Raw genomic sequence first — 24,377 nt, 5'->3', positions numbered from 1 at the left:
ATTATGTTGTCTCACTGCTTCCAACATTTAATTTTTAGTTTTGTAAAGTCCCCTCTGTTTGCTGAGGGAGTGATGTTTGATAAGGATGAACTTTCTTGTTTTCATCATCTTCCCAGAACAAGCAAACCTTTTGAAGTACAATTGCCTTTTTAATAAGAAGTTACTTTTTAAAAACAAGCATTTATATCATTTACATGCTCATTGCTGTTGCTAGTTCAAGTAAGTTAAAATATCTTTCTTCCTATAATATTTTACAGAGTTAAACCAATATTGCTTTTTATGTAGGCAGGTTTCAACAATGCCGTGTCCCTTTTCCTGCAGTTTCCCCAAAACTAAAATGAATGGACAGATACAATCTGAAAAGCCCCTCAGCAAACATGTTTCACCTTCATAAGTTTAAAATTAGTTAATGATACACAATTCTGGCGACCTTGGCACATGACATCTGTAAATTATTCAAATATTATGGTTTGATTCCCAAAAGAAGAAAGCTTCTGTCAAGAGTGTTACTCTCTTTGCCAAAGTACTCTGAATCAAAATTTGAAACATGCTTAGTGTTTTCAGTAATGTATTTAATGTGATGTATCACACTGTGAACGCTGTGATACAAAAGATGACTACCGTACTTCGGCGAAGGTTACACAAACAAGGCCAATAGGTATGCCAGAATATTGCAAATCGAAACAAACAATACACAAGAAATATGGGTAGATGCAAAATGTGTACATAATAATGTTATTTCCAGCCAACATGCAAAGGCCTCCAGGGGACTTTCCCACCTGTCCTTGGATGAGAGGTAGACATGCTGGATATGCACTGCTCTGTCAGATGGATTAGCATGAATCAGATAAATACACAGCAGCTACCAGGTTAGAAACACAGAATATCCTGGGTAAATGAGAAGCAGGAAGCAGCAGTGCACCGCTGCTTTGTCTTTACACCACAGGATGTGTTGTTTACACCTGTGTTATGGATAAGATCCATAGCAGGGTTTCTGAATCGATATGGAAGAACTTGCACTGCTAGGAGCCAAGATCAAGATGGCAAAAGCACTTTTGTGATATTTATAGTATATCCTAATGCTGTGGTGAGTATTTCAGGTAAACCCCAGAGTTGTAATTGAAGTAGGGGAGATTAAAACCACCTATCAAGTCAATGATCTCCTACCTGAAAGAAGACAATGCGTGATTGATTTGGACAAGAGAAACACAATTTTGTTTTGATGTCAAATAGAGGTAAATACTTGTAGATCGTGATTTTTAAGGAATGCTATTTAAAGCAGGGCCAATCCCTTGTATGTTTCGGAACTTTCCTTGTTTTAAGATACCTCAATTAGTTCATTGAGGCATCTTAATGAGCTAATTCATTAAGATACTAATTCTGAACTGTATGGCATGTGATGACATGCAGTGATTGAACATGAACATGAAAGGATGTGTCTGAATGCCAAGCACACACAAGAGGCAGGTTGGCAAGTAATAAAGTATTTTCTTTCACAAACTACTGGTGTCAAGAAAGGAAATCAACAACAAGCAAAATGGTGATGCATACGGAGCTTGACAAACCTGAAAATCAAACAAATTGAGGGAAAACACAATGCGGAATGACACACAGGTGTCAAACTCCAGTCCTCAAGGGCCAGTATCCTGCAGCTTTTTGATGTGCCTCTGCTGCACCACACCTGAATAGAATAATAGGTCATTAGCAAGACTCTGGAGAACTGATCTACACAAGGAGGAGGTAATTAAACCATTTCATTTCAGCGTTTTTTTGTACCTGTGGCACATTTAAAAACTGCAGAATATAGCGGCCCTTGAGGACTGGAGCGTGACACCTTTAATGTAACAATAAAAATGTCAATCTAAATAACTAAATGCAGAGCAACTGAAGGGGCTCATAAACTTATTGAGAATTACTACAAACAACAGGACAAAAAGCAGAGATATGAGACTTTATTCCTTACAATGTTGAGTTTCCATGAGTCTGTTGTTGAGAGAGCAATCTCTTCTGCCATCATTTGTTGTGGCAGCATCAGAGCCGTACACTTAAAAAGGCCCAACAACCTAATGAAGGAGGCTGATTCGGTTCTGAGAACTTCTGGGGACTAGCTGGAGATACCTGTAAAAAGAAGGATTCTTCATAAAATCAAGAAAATTCTGGATAACCCTGTGTCTTCTTCAGGAGGCTGCTATTCAAAGAGTGTCTTCAGTCAGAGACTTATTCATTACTGATATAACATAAACCACAACAGAAGCAAACAGTGAGCCTCAACAACAACTTTGAAGTTTAGTTTAGTATGAGTTACAGCAATGAAATGTTACTGAATTCAATTGAGATCAGAAAACAGTGCCCAGAAATGAGCAAAAGAACCCACTAAAAGTAAGATCCCCCGAAACCAAGTCTGAAAACCAGGAGACAAGATAACTTAACAGATCATAAGACAGGACCAGACAAATCTAGTATGCAAAATGAGCCCAAAATGGCAGACCCCTACATCAAAGTGTCAAAGAAAAACCAAAGTCTTTCTTTTCATTGCAATCTGCCCTTTAAAGGCCTCACAAGTGGAGCTTGTTAAATTAAGTGTGTGAAGCCATTTCTTATCTTTATTTTGAATCACAACAGAGTGAATTGATAAAATTCAGTGTTTATTTACATCATTGTTCCCCTAGCTTAGCATTCAAACACCACTCGGCAATTTCACACTATGCTGCAGAGCTATATAGTTGATCACCTTGGCTGGTTGTATATCAGATGTATCCCCTTCACACTTGAGATGAAAAATTGAAGAAGTTTAGTTAGATTTTTTTATGTCAAACATAAACAAGCAAAGTGATGTAACATTATGAGTAATTAAATGTTTTTCTTCTGCAAATAAAAAAAAAAAATGAGCAGGTACTTCAGCTCAAGACAACTCTTTCCCAGAAACTTCCATCACTTTCCAAGCATTTCATGATGGGCTTGGAAAGTGATGGATAAACTTTGTGTCCTGACAAGAAGGACGCCTGTGTTGAAACTAGTAATTTGAAATTAATTGAAAAACTGATAAACAAAAATTGATTTTCCTTTTTTTTTCAGTGTGCTTCTTCACAAATTAAATATAGACCAGGAGCAGTTATTTAAAAAACAAAAATCCATTAAGTAATCTTACTTAGCCATGTCTATCTTTCTCACCAAGGCATCTGCGGAAAGTATTTCCAAGGGAGTCTGATTGCATTTGTAAATTTCACACTGCGTCAATAACCCAGCCACATAAAATATTAACATTCACTTCTGCACTAATGACTTTAGCTGCTTTAATCAGTGCTTTTTAATACTCACTGTGGCAAAGACAGAAAAGCTTCTTTGAACATCAGAAACGCAAACATGAAGAACTAACATTAACAAAAGGCAATAAAGATTATCACCAGAAATATGAAGACCTCTGGTGCAAAGGCTGCACATTCACAAAGCGCTAAAAATACTTCCAGGGTGTATGTAGTATTATGTGAAACCTCACAGAGAGAGAAGTCTGATAATGTTGCTGTGAATTGTAAAAACACAAACAGACATGACATCTGAAGAGCTTTAGGCTGATGGATGAAAGACATGGAGGCATGACAGGAAGTGGAGCAGCTGCCTCGAGAAAAATTGAAGACATTCTGCCACTTCTAATTTTCCCTGTGACTGATTGCTGCACATGTACATATAAAATACATTTCTTTCACTTGTGTGAATCAGACCATTGATGGATGATGTAGTGTGCTGGTGAAGATTCAGTCATTCAGAACTTGACAATCTAAAGTACTGAAATAGAAGGGCACTGTTTCACCTCCAAACTATAAGAAAATGTGAAAAGCCTTTATAAACAATAATAGTTCAGTTGCCTTTTATTCATCACTTATGATGTTGCAGTGAACATATAGACTTTTTTTGACTTATTGTGCTTTCAGAGTCAGTGAACGTGTAGCTGATTGGGTTTATGTGATGGGTAAGTGGGTCCTTTTTGACCCAGTAAGGTCATCTTTTTGCAATATGTTTGTAATGAAAAGATTTCATCACTTCATATTCCAGCTATTCCTCAAAAAATATGTGACTGATATCATGCAATTCAAATTTTTAATTGAGCTTTTATACATTTTAAGAAATGTCATGTTTTATATTACTACCCCATTCCGTGAGAGGGTCAAAAATTAGCCACATTCATTTCCTATGAAATTTAATGGGAATCTTTGTTTCTTACTTAAAATATTTCAAACATGAAATAATTTTTGTGTGAAATAAAACACAGTAGAAAGAATTATACGAAACATTATTTTGACTGAAAATGACAAAAGTAGCATAAAAACACATTTGATTGTGACACGGGTCAAAAATGACCCACTCACGGAAGACTGTGTATTCAGTCAGTCACGCATCAGAGGGTTAAATAAGAACTGATGTGGCGTGTAAAAAGAAAAAAATAACATCAATATGATAAAAGCTTTACTGGGAATCTATTTCTGTTGAAGTGCAGTTCATGAGGAAGATCAAAGCAAGTTCAGATCACAAAGCACCATACAAAAACAGTTTGCAAGACATAATCTACCCACAAAATTATAAGTTTTGTGCTGTTTTGTAAGCTGAACTTTTCAAATTCATGCTTTGAAAGATGAACTAAACCAGACTCTGGCAAACTGCAGAAATACTTTGTGATCTAGCTGTAGGCACACACACAGGCAAGTTTTACAAACTGTGCTGACGCCAGTCTTGGCCAGGATTCTTGTAAAACAAATTCTTCATCTCAGTGGGATTTCCTGGGGAAATAAATAAAAAATGTTATGAGAAAATAATACACAAATTTATTCTGCTTTTGGTATTTTGTCTAATTCAAATTATATTTATCTATACCAAACATAGGAACCTGAGTAAATTCCAAAAGCATTTTTCTAGTCATTTGTCGAGGAAAGAAAAGTTAATCTTCCCTTTTTGTGCCATTAGTTACTTGTGATTTTTGGTACAATTACACTTGCTAAACCTGCTCCTAATCTCTAATGTAGTGCCTGCCTACAAATCAGGCTACAAATCTCAAACAGACATTTGTAACAGACAAGAAGTAAAGCCATTGGTACCAACAAGTCTGGAAAAGGTTACAAAGCTCCTTGTAAGGTTTTGAGTCTGCACAGTGAGACCCTCTATCCACAAACACAAAAGCCATGGAACAGTACGTGCCAAACTACTTCAGGAGTGATGGACTACCAACATCATTCCGAGAGTGGATTGATGACTCGTGCAGAAGGTCACAAAAAAACAAGTAGTGCTAGTACTGCAGACTTTGCTTCCTCCAGTCAAAGTTTGTGAATCAGCCACAAAAAGAGACTGAATAAAGCTGGCATCCTTTTTAGAGATACCAAGACAATCAACTGCAGAGCAAAAACAACATAAAGACTCATCTCCCTGGGCAGGTCTGTAAGAATATTATGTTGTCTGATGTGATAAAAGTGGAACTCTTTTGTAAGCTGTGGGTCCTGTCATATCTGGCATAAAACTAAATAATTTCAGAAAAAGAATCATATCAACAGTCAAACAAATTGTTCACCTACTAAATATTTTTTTTCACTACTTTGTGCTTACTTTTAAAAATGAGGGACTAATAAATCATTTAAGTATTCATTCTTAGTCTGATGTCAGTAACTTGTAGTTAAAAAGCATTGCAGCTCTGAACAGACCACACTGGCTGAAATGGGAACATCAAACTGGTATGAAAAGCATCACAAATATCGATCTGTTTCTGGAAATTTAAAACGACTGCATTAATGTTTAGGGCTGTGTAAAACTGTTAACGCTAAGCAAGGAAAGAATGTTAACGACGTGACACCGAAACAAAAGCTTTATTGTGTGAGTTGTGCAAAAGTGAAACGAACGTCATACAGGCTGGCAAATCGAGCGACGAACAATCGCTCATCAGTTATTCCTCGGCCCAGCTGAGTGGAGCAACTTCGTCATGTTTGTACGCGTCCTCCGTTTAAATGAGAGGCGGTTGTGTTTTTGCACCAAAGTCCGAATTTGAGACTAATTTCTGTGTTGTTTTCTGAAGCGAACGCAAGAAAACAGGCAGCGACTTTAAGTGGTATGCTAACCAGGCGCGGCTAATGCGAAGCTAACGGCTAACCAGTTCGTATTGACCACAGTGACGCATTTGTCCGGGATTTATGGTCATCTATAGTAACCCGCATTCCCATATGGGAATAAATGTTAACTCTGTTAAATAAGCATCTACCGAGGTATGATTGTCATCCCTCCACAGCGTGCCTGGCCACCTGACAGCTAACGGTTTGCTACCTGTATACGTTACGCTGCTAGCCACGTAAACTGCTTGGTGTTGACGTTGCAGCAGCAGAGCGAGAAAGCCTGTCCTCCCCAGGAGCTATTTACATTTTCAGTGGCACCCACCATTTATAGTAACCCAGAAATCATCAGATGAAAACAACATCAACTCAAAATGCACTAGCTGGACTTGAACGGGTGGTCAACTGGTTTCCTGGATCTGTTGCTTGGGTCGGATGATGAAGCGGGTCTTCTGGCTGCTTTCAGGCTTAAACAGAAGAATGATGAAGCTACTTTTTGCTCTCGCTTTGATCGCGTACATTGCCTGTGAGTACATTGATTTGATATTCTTGCCATTTGTCAAGCGTGATAATCTTAAAAACAAATCTCTTTCTGATTATCTTTCAACTACACATTGACTCTGCTGTGTAAACTTCCAGCAACACAACAGGCTGCCGCCACTCTGTAGTGGCCAAGCACTGTGGATGTGGATTATAAAACCTGAATTGTTCACATTTAGACAAGATAATAAGAAAAAAAATAGGTTGCAGTATGGTTTTCTGGGAACAGTTTTTACGTTTCTGGGAGTCGTAATTTATTAAATAGAAGAAAAATTCACAGTGTTGATGCTGAAATATCCGATTGTTTAACTACTGAATTAGAGCTCTAAATGAACCGGGTTGGGTTTAAATGAACCGGGTTGGGTTTTTTACTAGTACTGTATGTTAAGTATGGTTCAGAATCCACTATTTCAAAATAAAAATGGAAATTATATGAATAATTTATTATAAACAGAAAGGCAACAATTAGTTGTACTGATGCAAACATTATACAGCATATCTGTAATAGTATCTGTAATATGTATTTATTGTAATTTTAATTGATATATTAACTTAAACAAAGTTGAAGATTAAACATCTTCAAACGTTTTTAAGTGCTTATTGCATTGAATATTTGTTGCCTTTATGCTGTTTATTGACTAAAATGATTATGTTATGCTTTTAATACCTGTTTGGTCCTGGGGTACCCAGTATTTAGTCACCTCATGCCACTCATAAATTTAAAATAAAGTTACGTTAGTAAAAGATGGTGCCCCTTTAATTTTCACACAGTCACTCTTGTTTTTTGCAACCACAGACATTTGCAAACACTGTAGTAGCGTGTTAAACAGTAGTAACAGTAGCAGCCTTCGTTCAGCCAGCTGACCGGCAGTGTATTACCAGTTGTAGGTAAAGAAGCATTGCTGCGTTACTCTGCTCTAAACGACCATAGAAAATCCTGTCAAAAGCAGTGTAAAAGGAAAGCTATGATATAATATTTTTGGGGGTGATTTTTGAAACAGTATTTGTAATCTTAAATCTTCAATAATATCAGTAGCTGGCCATGCCTCCAGTGTTAGATGTCCTATAAATAGTACTGTGTAAGTGCCTAACAGTAACAGCTGTTGACATTATCTGCCCATTTAACATAGAGTTTAAAATCTCAATATCAAGAATTTATTTTAAAAATAAAGGGTTTTATTAGATCAACAACACATAAAAACAGCTTAACAAAAAAAACTTGCGGGTTTACACAAGGTACAAAGAATAATATGTCATTTATTAAGAATTTAGTTGATATTTGTAGAGCCACTTGTATGATAAAACCCATAACATTTGCATATGAAGCACATTTAAATTCTTTAAAATGATATTTAAATAAATTCCAGAAAAACATTGAAAAGTAATTGATGTTGGTCAAAACATTATTAGTTTATTGATTCATTAGTTTATTGTTGTGTGTTGCTACAGCCTTTTGTGGCTGTTATTGAGCTTCAAGGAGATACTAAATCAAGATTCTGTGGTCTGATAATGGATCAGAGGTTTAGTTGGACTGATTAAGTATTGGCAAATGGATGAGTGGTATTTCTTCGTTCACAAAACAAACCATCTTCCAATCAATTTAAGTGACTGGACAAATCAGATATGACCCACTTAACCTGTCATCGGGTCAATCATTAATCCTAGGTTTATGCTTCTATTTTTATTCTTAACAAAGCCAGGGAACAATTCCCCACATTATGCTTGTGATATTTATGTATAACATCAGCAGCTGTGTACTAACCTGTGGGAACATTCTGGAAGGCAGCGCTGTGTTGACAAACACATCAAGATAATCTCTGTGAAACCTTACTGGTTTCATAGGTGAAACCAGTAAGGTGATTGCTTGAACAAACAAAAGATAAATATGTTATCATTACTTCTTTGAAAAGAGCTTCGCTAAAACCATGCCCCCACTTATCCAGACCTGGATTTGTCTTTAACTCCTATAATTAATTTCCTAATTATGACATCTAAATTAATATTTGTGAATGATTATCTAACATAAAGATGCAGCTCAACAAATTAGAAAATCATTCCAAAGTTGATTTATTTCAATATTATTGTAATATTATATTAATTTAGCATGCAAAATGCTACGTAATTAAAGATGTTTACAAAAACAGCAACCTACTGAAATTAATTTTCAGTAGGCATAGAGGCAAATAGCCTGTGGATCTCCTTAAATTGGCTTAAAGAGGCTCTCAGCTTGTCTGAATTGTTTGGTCTGGTGTGTCTGACTCCTTTGACAACATCCCATCGATTCTCAGTGGGATTTAGGTCATGTGAGTTTGTATCCGGCTCGTTCGGATCGACATTTGTCTCTCTGAAGTGCCGGTCCGAGGATGGTTGTTTACAGTGCAGGCAATTTCCGTTAAGTTTCATATTTTCAAACTGGTACATTACATACGTCACGAGGAAACTGCAGAGACTAGTTAGAGTTCAAAAGTTAGTCAGAGACCATCCATGCTTCCAGGAAGCAATTGTTTCTCAATACCAGGCCCTTTGTCCCAAGCGAAGTGTAGAACAATGGGCTGGTTTTACCGGGCAACATGTGGATAGGCGCCAAGTTCTTCTGGAAAATGAAATTAGGATAGGTTATCAGCTGAGGGAAGTAAGACACGCTTGAAAACTTCCTTAAAGACGGCTGATAAGAATTGTAGGGGACATCAGTAATTGTCTGCGACTGTGTAGAGAACAACATGGCATTTCTTGCGTGAGTTTTTGGGTTTTTTCAGCTGCAAGTCATAATCATCAAAACTAATTCAAATCAACTCTTCAGATATTTCAATCTTATGAGGGTGACATTAATGAACTTTTAATGACATTTTAATTCATTGAGCTGCATGTCTATGTTAGAGCAGTGGCCCACTGCCCTGTATGTTTTATATGTTTCCCTGCCTCTACACACTTGACCTAAATAAATGGTGATTACCCATCCCTCGCCTCTAAAACCTGAAGGGCAGTGGGTTTTGATGACCAGGACTGAAAACTGCTTCATTGACCGATAACATACATGTTGGGGCTGGATACAAACTCCTAACTTTGTTTAGCATAAGATCAAGTTTGGGTCACAACAATGAAAAGCTATATATTAGTTGGAGCCAACCACTTGGGTGTGCATTCACTATATGTGGAATGCTGTCAGATTACATGAGAAAAAAAAAACAACTGAACCAATTTTTCTCTCTTAGCTTGCCTCCTTTCTGATGTTCTGTCTTAAATTGCTGCTACTCCTAAAATATGTATTGCGTTATCTCCATTAAGCTTTATCATGACTTATCTTTGACTTTTCTCTTTCAGCTGTTTGGGGAACATATACAAACATGAGGTAAAAATAGTTATTTTTCTATCACACTTCTACTTGATGTAAAGTATGTACATCACATGTTTCGAATCCAGTTTATCATTGTTTATTTGTTCTCAATCACATGTAATTGATGGTTTTGATGTCGACATCTAAGAAAAGCTTTTGCTTCTTCCTCTGTTCTTTGTTTTTCACTGTTAATTTAGCAAAAAATGTTCACTGATAAACTTAAAACGGCACATTTGCTTGATCGGTGCACTTTCTGGATTACACTAGCAACTAAATTCAGTCTTCCTTTGCCGTTCTGGCTCAATGTTAGATTACAATACATACTCATTTTAAAACCATACCTTTATTGGTTTTTCCCTTCAAACACACGACAGGCTTTTTGACGAGAAGTTCCTGTATTATCATTGTTGGTAATTATATGCAGAATAATAGGGAGAAATAATTTAAAGTCACTATAGATTTCCTGCCGTATTTGTTATGTAACAGCCTTTTATTTACAAGTCTCCATTGTGACAAAATGGGCTTGGGATGATTGGTATTGTTCTTATCTCATGTAGGAAAGACTTGTTCATATCTCAATATTTTCTTTCCTTATCTGTTTCCCTTATCATTTTCTTGCGGAATAGGTCGATACAAGAAAATGGAGATGTGAAGATTGAGCAGAAAATTGATGAAGTAAGTTTGGCAAAATGTTTGCTATTTGCCTTAGAAGGAAGGTAAAAAGTTGCAGTGTTACTACAACAAAATAAGTCGATAAAGCTCAGAACGTATTTGATTCGTGAGGAAAAAGTTTTTTTCTTTTTATGCTTTCTATTTTCTTTTTCAAAAAACCCAGATGAAGTACTCTACATTTTGCCTAAATTTGAAGTAGAAATCGTAAAAACCCACAGAGCGAAGCCTGTTAGTGAATATTGTGGCCGGCATCATCAAAAAGCCTTGGCTACATCTGGAGTGGAAGCAGCATCGGCTTGTTTTTATCAGCTAAATTAATGTCATCCGCTGTAGCGCTGCAGCAGTCACTTTGCTCTGAGCGAAGCCACAGGCTCACATCTGTGGCTGAAGAGCATTTTTATCCTTTCGCAGGCTGCGTCGTTGTGACCTGACACACAGCACTTAGAGGTTAAACTTTTCTTCCTGAGTCAGTCTGAATAAAACCCATTTACAACCAGTAATGTTACATACCCTTTGAAAAACAAACAAAAAAATAATTTGTGATAAATATCTACTAAAGTAAATTTGTCCTTTTTCAAGACCTACCATTTAATTTAAATTTTTAAGTTTTAAAATGAAGACAAGTGAATTGGATCTTTATTTGTAGAAAAAGACGTAGAAATCACATCAGCCTTGTTTGTATTACATGGTACAGCTAAAACCTGATGACAAAAAATTGATCTAAAAACATGTTGATTTTACTTTTAGTGTTGTTCTGTTGTGAAGTTTAATTCAATGAAAAACAAAAGAAAAACACATTTGTTATCACTTCTACTTTTAAAAACATCAGCCGGTTCTTTATTTAGCTAAAGGAGCCGCAGGATGCAAAACCCTGGAACAACTCGACACATATGTGTATAATCCAGGCTTTTTGTTCCATGCATTATTTATTAAACAAATTATTACTTACAAATTTGCAGGAACAAAATACTAACAATCTGAAGCTTTCATTAGAGTGAGCTTATATTTAAAATTTCACACAAGTTTATTGCAGGTGAACAAAAACCTGATTGTCAGTAAAATTCAGATGACTGGATGACACATATGTACTATAATTCTCAAAAAGCCAGCTGCAACTGCACAGAGGAGTTGAGAGTGACATGAAGTGATGTAATATCAGCCAGCCAGTTGTTGATAGTAATCACAGTGAACACTGACCCTCTGTGAGCCAGAATATGAATTTTCAGTTTTGGATTTTGGATGCATCCCTTGGATTGATTAGTAATTTATTAGTAAGACTTTGAAGCTTTGATTGAAACTGTTACTGAGATTCTCTGGCGGTTTTTCACACTATGGTGAGCACAGTTTTATTTCTGATCTGCTAAAACATGACTCTCACGTCATATTTAACAGAAATAATTACTTTATCATGCTGACCTTAAAACTTGAAAGAGTTAGCTTGCCTTTGAAATAATATCTCCTTTCTGCCTGTGATGTATGTAGTGCAGCTTTCGCATTATTCAGAAATACAAACACACAAACTAATGATGACTCAACACCTCTGTAATTGCAAGCAATATGTCTGCAAACAGATTTAACTACATGTTTGAGCATTTAAATTGAACACCAATGAGGTTGTCTGCTGGTTCCAGACAGCATCAATTCACAGGTTATACATTTTTTCACTTAAGTGAAATTATGGAAAAAAATAAAACACTTCAGAAACTTGATTATCTTATTTTTGTTTTAACCTATTGTGAAATAGGTTAAATAGAAATAGAAAACAGCAGATGGTAATTTTACTCTGGATGCTAAAGACACTTATGGATAACTGATGTCCTGTGTCTGATTTGAATTTTAGAAAAAAATTCTAGCCCTTTCTCTCACATTTCATCAAATATTTTGGTTATAAATTAACATAAAAATTGGGGACTCTTTCATAAACCTGCATTAGCATCTTGTTGTGGTAACTTTCACACACAATGGAATCAGTGTAACTTGTGTTATGCGCTCAGAACTGATGCATTTCTTGCTTTCCAACTATCTTTAGGCTGTGGCTCCTTTGAGAGAGAAGATTCGTGACCTGGAACAGAGGTGTGGATTATTCAAAGCTTTTCAGCAAATCCTTTTCAGTTTCATTAATAACAGACAATGTTTTTTTAACCTTGCGTGTGGCTTAGAATGACGTTATAAGGAAGTAGAGACAGAAATGATTGACTGAAACTGACTTGAATCAGAGGTCATCCTTTGCTTGTGACAGAAAGATATGTTAATTTTTGATGTCTTGAATTTGAATGATGTCTCTGCTATTAGGAATGCTGAAGCATTTCTTTACATAGTAAAGCCTTAGTCCCAGCTCTATGCAGCGCATCACAAAACGAGGTGACCCTTTGAAATAGTATGTACAATGCAAGAGGCTTGGTTTTGCAGCTGTGTGGGCACAAGCTTAGGAAAGATTGAAGGTGCTGCTTTTCTGTAGTCGTGCAGCTGCTGCTGATCAGCCCTCGGGCTTTTACAGGTTCCTAAAGCATGTTTACCACGAATGCTGATGAGATGAATATATAGATCATTGTTCTTGTTTTATAAAATTTTTATTGTTCTTCTTTGACCACCTTGTTTATTTTGTCACAATAAAGCAGACACATATTTGTGTTTCCTTAGCGTCTTGGTTTACATTCACTGCATCTTTGCGGTGAATGTAAATGAAAGACGAGAATACGGATTAAAAATAATTGCCGCTGTATTCAGGAGCTCCCTGCTGATATGTGCTTGACTCCAAAGTGCAAAAGGGAGAAGAGGGAAAAAATAACCTCTGTCTTTCTTCTCTTATCTCTTTAATCTCAAATTTTTTTCTGAACACCACTTTGAATTGAAATTATATTGTTGTCTGCTCTGTCATTCTTGTTTTGGGTTTCTTTAGATGCTGTGTAATTAAAAACCTGCTTTTTTTTCTTCTAGCTTTTCACAGAAATATCCACCGGTGAAATTTCTCTCAGAAAAAGATCGAAAAAGAATTTTGGTGAGTGAAAAAACATCAATTACAAATGTGCTATTTCACTTTCAATTCCTTTCTTTTTGCTTTATTGAGGTCACATAGATTGCTATTGGCAAACTCCCAACAAACTGTAAGCACGGTCTGACTTTTATCCTGCTCACATTTAAACTCTAAACATAAAAATTTAGGCAATTAATCTGTGCTTCCTGAGGTGCCATGCAATACGCTGATGTTTGGAAAGCTGAATGCTGCTTCTGTCTCTTGATACTTCCTTTCAAATAGAAGTTTGACTGTAGCACATACTTTATTAGCAGTAGACCTGCACAATGTTACAAAGTTTTAGTTGTTAGTACTGTTCACTCATGCTCTTTTTGCTGAAATACATTTGGTGTCAATTATTTAAGCAGCATAACAAGCTTTGAAGGTAAAGAAGTGAACAGCAGATCTGAAATTTTTCAATTAAATTTCATTGTTGAGGTGAAAATATATATATTTATATATTAATAACTATATAGAAAACCCACTATCTGGGGCCGAGTCATGGGAAGTCATACGGTTCACCAACATTATTCAAATTTAATTTGAAACATGGCGACAATGTGTTTTGTTGCAAAATAATTGCACTGTTTTTGCAAATATGTGTTTGTGTTACTTTTGGAACAAATGCAAAAGTAAAATTTCACACTTGAAAACAGTCCCAAATATTTGGGTCGCTCCCAATCTTTGAAATTACATAAATGTGAAATTCACATATTATAATGTGATTAACATGCTTTGAAGGGTTGTGGCAGAGCACTTAAATGAGTTAATCACCGCACTATAGCTGGCTCAAAGTTTAGCCCTCATCCTGATGTACATTGTGAAAAAACTTCTCACACAACTGTCCCAAACAGTCTATAAACTAATAAACAGCACTTAGTCCACTGACATGTCAGAGGAGGGCAGAAAAAAAGTGCAGACTGATCCTCTGAGCAGTCAGTCAGAGGTCTCATTAAAGTGGCGCAGCTGTGTAAGTCAGTTTGTTAATGTGGCTGCAACACTTGAGGCTCATGCCACATATAAAGTGAGATGTATGTGTTGCTTGGTCAGCCCGAATGAGATATTCGTTGCAGGATGTCACTAAAAAGCACCAGAGGGGTGATTCACACATGAAAGCAGAACATTTTGTCAGACTCACAGAACGCAGTGACTGCATGAAAAGGTCTTAAACTGATATCCACCTGAATGCAGGTTTTTCCATCAGAAGATTGTTTTGCAACAATACTCACTTTACTTGTTGGTGGTAGTAAAACTATGGCTGATCAGTTCATTAAAGAAGATCTGTTTTGCCTTCAAGCCGTTCTGAGGCAGATCTATAAAGCATCCTGTAACAGTTTTGTTGTTTTTACACCCAATTAAAGCCTCTGGGGAAGAAATTGCTGTCCATCATTTTGGTTCGAACTCAAATGTTTTTCTTACAAACTCAAAATTTCCCAAAAATATTTTTTCAGTATAATTATCACTACCATGGTGACTAAATTATAAATTTAGTGTTAATGAATAACTTTTCTTGTGAGTTTGGTAAAAAGACCCTTGATATCTACTTAACTTTATTTGTCATGAGGTTTAAAACGGTGTGACATCAGTGTTTATTTACTTTTATTATTTTAATGTCTGCTGAATTAAATATCTATTTTTTTGAGGAAGATTAAACAATAATTTAAGAGATTTTTTTTATTTATTACAAATTTCATGAGAGGAAAAAAAGCTTCTTTTTTTGGTAGAACCAACTGGCTAATTTTTATGTTTTTGGAAAATGAAGAAACAATAAAATATGAAAAATAAATTAAATTTAAGTACTTATATCCTTTCTATTAGACTTCTGGTTTACAACAAAGTAATGTTTTTGGCCTAATTTATGAAAAGCCTCACATGGCACTGATGTTGCACATTCTAGACCTTTTTACCCAGGATGAAAAACCTCTAATGACAAGTGTCATCCAGTCAACCTTTTTTTATTTTTTTGGAGAAAATAGGTTGACATTTAGGTCAAAAAGTAAAATTTTGACAAAAGTTACAACATAAACCTTCTTCAGAATAAAAAAAAACCCCAAATATTTCTCCTTAATGAAAGATATGACATTGAACTAGTAAACATCCTGCACACTTAACATAGTTTGGGGGTGTGAGACTTTAATAGCAAAGAGATATATGTTTGGAAATCAATAACATAGACAGAAACAAACAGTAAATACTGATCAGATGTAAAGCTAAAAGGTGTAAAAGTGTTGAAAGGACTCAAAATATGACCAGCTTTTATTAGCCTTCGAGATACTATCTCTGAGCTCAACCAGCTGATGCTGTGTAGAACAGGACCACCAGGTCATTTTTATATTTACTCAAAATGAAGACATAAGGAACATCAAACATCCTGTATGACCTTTTAGTAGGGAATATGAATGTTTGCAGCATGTCCTGTTTTTCTGACCCTGACAGAGGCTGCCTTTCAAAGGTTGCCTCTTTCAAGTGAATTCAGTCAGAAAGGTTTTGACTCAAAGGGAAACTGATGTTTTCTCCTGTTCACCACATGCAGTTTTAGGTTTTCTGCTAATGATCAAATAGCCTGGCTAACTGGAATATGAAAAACCAGAGGAAAATATTTCTCATGTATTACAGAAATTATTTAGAAAAAATGTCAAGTTATTCTATTTCCATGTTGTGGATACAAACATGGTAAATCATCTGTGTAGCAAACAGGTAAAAGACATGGAGCCATTCATTAAAAGCAAAACTTGCATTTTGCAAAAAAGCTTCTGAACCACCAGGTTTATATCAGTTACCATATATCAGTTATATTATTGGTGTACAGTTTCTAAAGAAAAATGTAACAAAAAACATTTCTTTGGGACTAATGAACTACTTCATTTCCATATATTCTTTTAATACAAAAAGATTGTAGCTTCCAAATTGTTGAAACTAAGATTCTGCAGCTGTTTTATTTTGTCAAAAAATTATTGATCTGAAATTTCATGTGTTTTTTTTTTTGTTGTTGTTGTTGTTGGTTAATATAGCTTCCATTTTAGTGCTTTCTAATTGAACTGGCTGATAGTAAGAGACATATCCGTATGGTTATTCCTGGTCTAGATCACAGGAGGGGCTGGGTTCGTGGGTTCCCATCTGACTGACAAACTGATGATGGATGGCCACGAGGTGACCGTGGTCGACAACTTCTTCACAGGGAGAAAACGAAACGTGGAGCACTGGATCGGTCACGAAAATTTTGAACTCATCAATCATGATGTGGTGGAGCCGCTTTACATAGAGGGTGAGAAAACTCAGGCATGTCATGATGTATTTGACTTAACGCTACCTTTTGCTCAGTACTTTCCTCTGAGTGTAGACAGTTATCGAAGCCAAATACTCAAGTTTTGCAAACTTTCTGGAGAGCGACTAAAATTGTCTGATCAGTGAAAGAGTAATTGAATCTAATGACAAGATGTACTGTTCATTGACATTTAATTACATAGTGTTGTCTGATTACTGTAGTTATGTACACGTAGTGTTTTTTTTTTCTTGATGAAAACATTTAACTTGAAACCCTCAAAACCTTGTATAATTTCTCTACTGATTTGTAGGTAATTTTCTGTTTTCTTCTGTTTTGAAAATAGTCACCATTATTATTCATCAGTGACCCTCCTTTCATAGTAAATAACTCTCTGCTTTGTCAAAATGCTCCATGGAAGCCATCTTAATGTGCAAATGGATAAAATCGTTACATTCATTTGATCTCTTATATCAATTTTTGAGCAATTTTTACCAACAGATGCATGTTCTTTTTACCTTTTCATGAAAGTATTCTGTGTTCTCTTGATCTGCAACCTCTCCTTCCATGTCTAAATAAAACTCACTTCACTGCAGAAAGTGACAGTGAGATTTCTGCAGCTTCCATTTCCTGGCAAGCTTTGAGCCTTCATAGACTCCGGGTTGTTCTTTAACATCACAAACAGATTTTCTTTCTTTTGACTGAGAAAGTTGGGCTCATATTGAAGATATTTGGACACAATTTGGTGTTTCTCCTGGAGATTTATCCAAAATATGCAGGAATAAAAGTGCCATAGAATGGATAAAGGCTCACATTAAAAGTCTCTATATCAGCCGGACCTCGACTGCACTGAAATGTATTCTCTACACTTAAAAGTTCTATATGAATTCACGGCATTTACCTAAATGATGTGAATGTTAACCGTTTCTGATCATTTTTCTGTAAAAATATACGAGAGAAAAGAGAGATGTTGCCTTTTGCAAGCACATTCTTACATTACTGCTGCAGTGTAACTTGGCCTGGCAGCAAACCACTATAGGGTAATGAAATTACATTTCAAAAGGCCACAAACTGTTCAGTAAAAGAAATAAATGTAGCATACAGATACAGCTAAATTTAGACACAAATGTTACAATTAAGTCTGTTATTTACATCACATCACAGCCCAATCGGTTCCCAATCTGGGTGAAGCAAATTTTACTTTTCAAGTCAACTCTTAAAATTGTCTGAGTTCAGAAATATCTTCCATTAAATCAGCTGTTGTTTTTGAAAACAGCTTTGTTTTTGTAGCTGCTGTGTAATCGTCAGTGTCAGTAAGAACTAAAAGGACGTACAACACAGCCAACTCTGTGAAGGTTTGCTATGATAAATAGTTGGTAGGGGTTTTTTTGGCTTAGATGGGTTGTGCACCTTGAAATGTCTCACAGAATTCACTCGTGTTTATGATGAGAAGCCCTCGGCCTACCGCTTTTTGAATAATTCAATGCATACAGTATAAATGATGCAATGTTTTTATGTGGAAACTATGAGACATGATGAATTAAATATCCCAGCTGATTTAAGTTAAATTTACTCACAGTTGAGAAAAAAAAACAAAATAACAAATAAAAAAAATATATATATTTATTAAACAAGTTTCCTGCTGCTCCTATAATAGTTCTTTTTGTGCTTTTAGTGTAAAACTTATGCAAAGACCAGCAGTGGAGAAATGATTAGGAATTATTTTAAAATGTCAAATCAGAAACTTTTATTAGAGAACAGATGAAATGTTGAGGGAGAAGAACTAAATAAAAAGGCTGTTTCATTTATTATTAAACATGCCTTTTTGTTCATAACCTTTTCTTCAGGATGATTTTTTTTCATTCTTAGCAATTGGCATCAAGCCTGTCTAAAAAAGGGATAATGCACATAGTTATCAGTAAGTATTACCTACTTACTGAAAGCACTGTTTTCCTGTTTTTATATATATTTTAAAAAAAGTTTCTTTTAGTTTAAGATTACCAACAGTTTAAGATGATTAACTGTATCTCCTGGTCTTTTGCAGTGGACCAGATCTACCACCTCGCATCTCCAGCCTCCCCTCCTAACTACATGTACAATCCCATCAAAACACTGAAGACGAACACAATTGGTACTCTGAACATGCTTGGTGAGTAATCTTGTTTGTTTGACTTCAGTTTTTAAAGCTTATCATAATTTTGGACAATTAAAGATTTCTGTCACTTTTTTGGGGGCATTTCTAAATTTGAATTTTGAAGTTAACATTTTTACAAACTTTTAAACAGGCAGTTTCTGACCTTGACCAAATCTAACTTTTCAATTACAAAAGTCATTCATGTCGGTTCCCGGAGCCCTCCTGCGAAGGCAACACTAAGCAACAGTTTTACTTGAGAAATATGCTCATCTGAGTTTTCATTGAAAAATCTTTACAAAAACTTTCATTTCCTTCAGCACTGTGCAAGGTCACAAGATGTACTCTTTAAACAGAAAGTTAAAAAGGACAGTATTGCATTTGCTGTATAAGCAGATTTTTTAACGTTATAACAAAAGACTCTTTTGAAATTGATTTGATTTAAAAAATATCAAGTTCAGAAATTTGCTTCAGATATTTCAGCAAACTTTCATGTTTGAGGAGTGAAACTAAACTGATTAAATGTTTGGGTTGGATTATTGTCATTTTGTCATATCCTGGATCCCTTATTAACTCTAGAAAATGGGATTCATCTTAATTGTTCTTTCATAAATGTAACAATAACACTTAGGGCTGTTTATTCAGAGATATATTTCCTAATAGGTTTGATAAAAATTTTTTCCTCAAGGTGAATATCGGCTTGAATCAGCCAGTAAGTCGTTGAGTTCATTTTGTTTTCTCAGCCTCTATTTTTCCCCACTACCATCATCCTCCTCTTCATCACACTTCTACTCTTACCCGTCTCTGAAAAGCACCCTTGAAACAGTTTTTTCCACATCTACATTACATTATAGAAAACTATTTTTTCAGTCATATTTAGTTTATTTAAGAGAGACAATGAGATAAATGATGACAAGTCAGATGCACATGTCCATGACTGAATGCAATGGAATAAGGATGAAGTGAATTTCTGTGGAGAGCTTTAGCCTTGGTGGACAAAAGACATATTTACACGTATTTCTACTTTACTGAATATTTTAGCATTATTTCTTAGCAGCTTCCTAGTTATTGCATTTCTAACAGTTCCAGTGGAATTGAAATGTTTCACTTGGTGATTATTCAGTTTGACCTAATGTCACCTGATGAGTTGTTCCACAGTTCAGATCAGTGAAGCAATATCCTCAACTTGGAAAGGAATCAAGGCTATTGAAGCGCAGTTTTGTTTCTAAACACTCCCAAACGCCTTCTTCATGATGCTGAAAGCCTGCGATATGTTCAAAATTTGTCCTCTAAAACCTCAAGGTTGTACAGTGAATGTGGCTTTGCTATTATATATGACACAGTCAGTCTGTATTTATTCTTTATGTTCTTTTTACCAGCTTTTTGTTTATGCTGTAGATATAGTTAATCCATCCACATGGCTGTTCAACAAATATTGAGTGAAAATTTCACTTCTAGCTGCAATGCTGAGAAGCTATACTAAAATCAATATTGCAGTGGGCATGTTTGTGTAGGAAATCAAAAAAGCTGAAGCACTTTAATCAGTAGATTTCATTTTGGAAACCTTTGCATCAAAGTATTTAGAAAAAAAGCAAATCATTGCTCAAACACAATCATTGATTGTCGAATACAACAATCTATGTTGACTGTTGTAGTAGCATCTGTTATTGTTCGAATTTAGATGATGAAAAGTGAGTCTGAGCAGCTCTGCAGATGTTTCAGATGTTTTAAGGCTGAATCATGTAGCCAGAAGTAACAAATGAGCCATTCGGACACATCCTGTGCTATTTGGCTTTTTGTCAATATGAGAGCAGAGACTTTATTCATATTTTATAAATACAGATTACTATAAGTTATACTTTTTAAGTAAAACTGCTTCTGGCTCATTCAGAAGGTTAATTCAGGCATAGAAACATTTTTTATTAAAATAAGACGGAACAGAACCTGAAAAAAATTGCTGCAATGTTTCACGAGTACTTTGGCTCTGCATTGGTCTATTTGGGAAAATGAAACCTTTACCAATCCAAAGGTCACACCAACGAAGCCTTACAAGCAACCAATGTTGATTCAGGACGAGAAACATCTCAAAGATTTTGATCTAGTAAAACCATACCCCTTCATCTGAAACCCCCTTTTTTTGGTGAACAACTAGAGAGAACAGTAGTGACAAAGTTATCAACCATTTATTGAAATCATTATTCAACAATCTCTCGTTTACCAATTACAATTACTTGTCATGCCATAAATCGCTTAATAAAATGACCAAATCTTGTTTAAACGATCAGCAGCTGTTATTCACCAACTTTTACTTTATACAAGGCATTTCATCTCCTTTTCCCTCTGGCAAAAATGGTCCCAGTGTACAATGATGTACTATTCAGGGCAATGTGGTCAACAGCTCGACCATTTACAGTGCAGTCCTAAGTAACCTCCCTGGAAAGTTGAATAAACAAATGCACCTTGCTTCATGAGACAGTGATGACTCAGTGGACGGATGGCTGGTCAAATGTTGCCAAAGGCTTTGCAGTCTATTTGAGATAAAAATACTTTATTTGAAGGATGAAATGGTTTCTGTAAAAACAACTTCCTTTAGCGCAAGACTCAGGTTTCATTGGCGTGAACGAGATAACTCAAAACATTTTGCTCTCTGAATTCTGATTTTGGAAGACATTTTCTACACTGTGTTGTTTTCTATTTAATATAGTGCAGTGTTACCTTACATCTCAAGTTGTGTTTTCTTTGTGCTGCTTTGTCTTTTAGGGTTGGCAAAGCGAGTGGGTGCAAGACTTCTGCTGGCCTCTACATCTGAAGTTTATGGAGGTACGAAAGGTCAAACTGAACCAGAGCTGGTTTTACATTTTAGAGTGGATACTGGAAGAATGTGGAGGCATGTAATTTATTCACAAAGGTTAAGGAAACAGTGAGGATATTTGAGTAAATTAGCATTTTGACAGACATAGAAGCTGCAATATAAATGCGCTTGAATTATCTTACTGTTTTTTTCCACTTCTGAATTGAGTTGGAATCATACATCAGTAGCTTTTCTGTCATTCTCTTATATTTAATTTGTTTGATTTGGGTATGTTTGAGTTTGATTTTGCTTAATACGCATAAACAGTAAAAGGGTAATTAATTTTGTTGAAGTGAAACCTCATACTGAGACAAAATATATTTTACAGTCTGCAGTAGTAAGCTTGTTGAACTCCTAATTTAGCAAAACGACTACTGGTGAAACTATCACTTTAGATTCAGCTATCTTTGCAGATCTCCAGCAGCAACGAGAGTTGTAGGAACAATTAATCAACTGAGATGGAAGTCAGTGGAAGAGATATTTAGTTGTCTCTCAAACTTCGAGGGAATAAAAAAAGAAAGTCTTAAATTTACTGAAACCTGCAAGAACCCTGGTTGCACAAAACTACTTAATGGTACTGAACCAGTTATTTCTAAAATAAACTAATACAATTTATTGAAGTCAGTCTTAAATTGATACAGAATTCCTTAACAAAATCCTTCTGCTTATATTGCACAATACTCATACAGTAGATTTAGAAAATATATTTTTTTTTTTGTATCAGGCTAGTAGTCAAGGCTGGTTCTTCTGAGAACAAGGCTGAATACAGACCAGGAAAAAAACAGCTCAAGGCTGGTCTCAAACCTCCCAATCTTGCTGGTTAGGATGCGGTTTTCTAAAGGATTCATCAATAATTAATTTTTTATTAGCTTTAAATTAGATTTGTCGTGGATTTGGTACATCACGTATCAAACGCTCTGAATGCACAAATCTGAATATGAGGTTACAGAAAGTCAGACAGTGAGACTGTAATGTGTTTTCAGACGGATCTATGCTACTATGTGCTTCATCTCTTATGTCTGTGCGCTGTCAGTCTTCTTCTGTTTCACCAAGACATCAGCCAGTTTGGCTTATTTAAAGAACGAATGTTGTGACAGCAGGTGAAAAAGCTAAACGGTGTCCTGTGTCAATCATGTGCAAGTTAGCAACTCTGTCAGCAGCCATTGTGCACCTAAGAGGGTTATTTTTGAGTTGTCAACATCCAATTTTAACAGACGTGAAGTCAGGGTTTGTTAAAAAATCTGACATACCTGCAACATTAGCCGTATTTTAGGCCATAGTAATTTATTTTAATTAAAGCAAAGGCTTTAACATTTTCCTTGAAAGACAATTTACCTGAAAGAAGGGCTTGTTTCTGATCATTATTCCATTTAGTTTGGACCATCTTTTGTGACTCTTTTTGCTTTTAACTGCAGTTTCCAGGGGCCATCTATGTGCTTGATGTTTGCCTACCTAGAGGTTGTAAAAAGATGCTTGTGTGTTCTATTAATTGGTTTGCTAAAAAGTCTACACACCTTGTAAAACTTGCACAAAAATGAGTCTGTGAAAAATTGTTTCAAAGGTGTTCCATCCTTAACCTTTCTTATCCAATTCAACTGCAGAGGGGTTTCAATACAAGAAGGCTGAGCGTCTGAAATAAAAAAAAACCCCCAAGCCTGGCTAGAATCCTCTAAAACCTTTGCACAGGGCCGTTGTGACAAGGCGAGGCTGCTTAGAGCAGGGACAGTGTGAAGAGGTTGTTCTGTGTGGATGTTTTTGTCGTTAGCTTTTCAGAGATGGAGATCTCTTGCAGCGTTCTGCTCCTATCGTAGTGGTTCTTAATTATTTTCTGTCATGATTGTTATCAAAGCTGATTAATAAAATGAGCCGCAATAGCTTAAATGTTAAGTTTTTGCACTGAGATGTGCATTTTCACCCTAAACGTGGTGAAACGTGTGCGCTGGGCAAGGGGAGAGGCTTTTATACTCGATCCTTACATTATTGGTGCAGTATTCTCCAAAAATTATCACACACAGAGGTATCATAAAAATGTCAATACAGATAGCCCATCTAAAATCATAAACACCTAAACATTGGGCCACAACTCAAAAACTAATCAACACTAAACATTACCAAAATAACATAATACCCGCAGTGAACTGTAACTTTTGAAGGATTGATAAATTTAATTAAAAAACATTTTTCAGACGACTGGGGGTTATGAACAGGTCAAAATACCAGTGGTTTTTGTCCTAAGCCGTTTAGGAGTCTGCTAAAAGAAAAACAGAAGGGATTCTATTTTTCTGCATCACAGTGAGTCCAGTTAAAACATCCAAGCCAACAAAAGAATGACTTAACGAGGAGAAAATGTTCGAATGGCCTAGACAGTCATTTTCCAAATCCATCAGAAAATCTGTGCGATTACCTGAAACTGCTCTGGACAAGAGATTCATACATTTTTATGAAGCAAAGTGGGAAAATATCTCCAGGTCAAGAAGGGGAATCCTAATAA

At 35.8% G+C, this 24,377-nt stretch overlaps 1 protein-coding gene across 1 annotated transcript in view; it reads left to right on the top strand.

Annotated features, from left to right (window-relative positions):
• Positions 1-5,881: 5,881 nt before the first annotated feature.
• The window catches only part of uxs1 (UDP-glucuronate decarboxylase 1), a 32,050-nt gene continuing 13,554 nt past the window's right edge, over positions 5,882-24,377 (top strand). The window contains exons 1-8 of the mRNA XM_055032009.1: positions 5,882-6,609; positions 9,945-9,972; positions 10,584-10,632; positions 12,659-12,702; positions 13,567-13,627; positions 16,727-16,907; positions 18,949-19,053; positions 21,796-21,855. Coding sequence (XP_054887984.1) covers positions 6,519-6,609; positions 9,945-9,972; positions 10,584-10,632; positions 12,659-12,702; positions 13,567-13,627; positions 16,727-16,907; positions 18,949-19,053; positions 21,796-21,855 — 619 coding nt within the window. The 5' untranslated portion in view covers positions 5,882-6,518. The remainder of the gene's footprint in view (positions 6,610-9,944; positions 9,973-10,583; positions 10,633-12,658; positions 12,703-13,566; positions 13,628-16,726; positions 16,908-18,948; positions 19,054-21,795; positions 21,856-24,377) is intronic.

The sequence above is a fragment of the Poeciliopsis prolifica genome, unplaced genomic scaffold (genome assembly GCF_027474105.1).
Source record: "Poeciliopsis prolifica strain line A6 unplaced genomic scaffold, Auburn_PproV2 SCAFFOLD007, whole genome shotgun sequence".
Taxonomy (NCBI): Eukaryota; Metazoa; Chordata; class Actinopteri; order Cyprinodontiformes; family Poeciliidae; genus Poeciliopsis; species Poeciliopsis prolifica.
The sequence above is the reverse complement of the archived record's forward strand: the minus strand, read 5'-3'. Positions and strand labels throughout refer to the sequence as shown.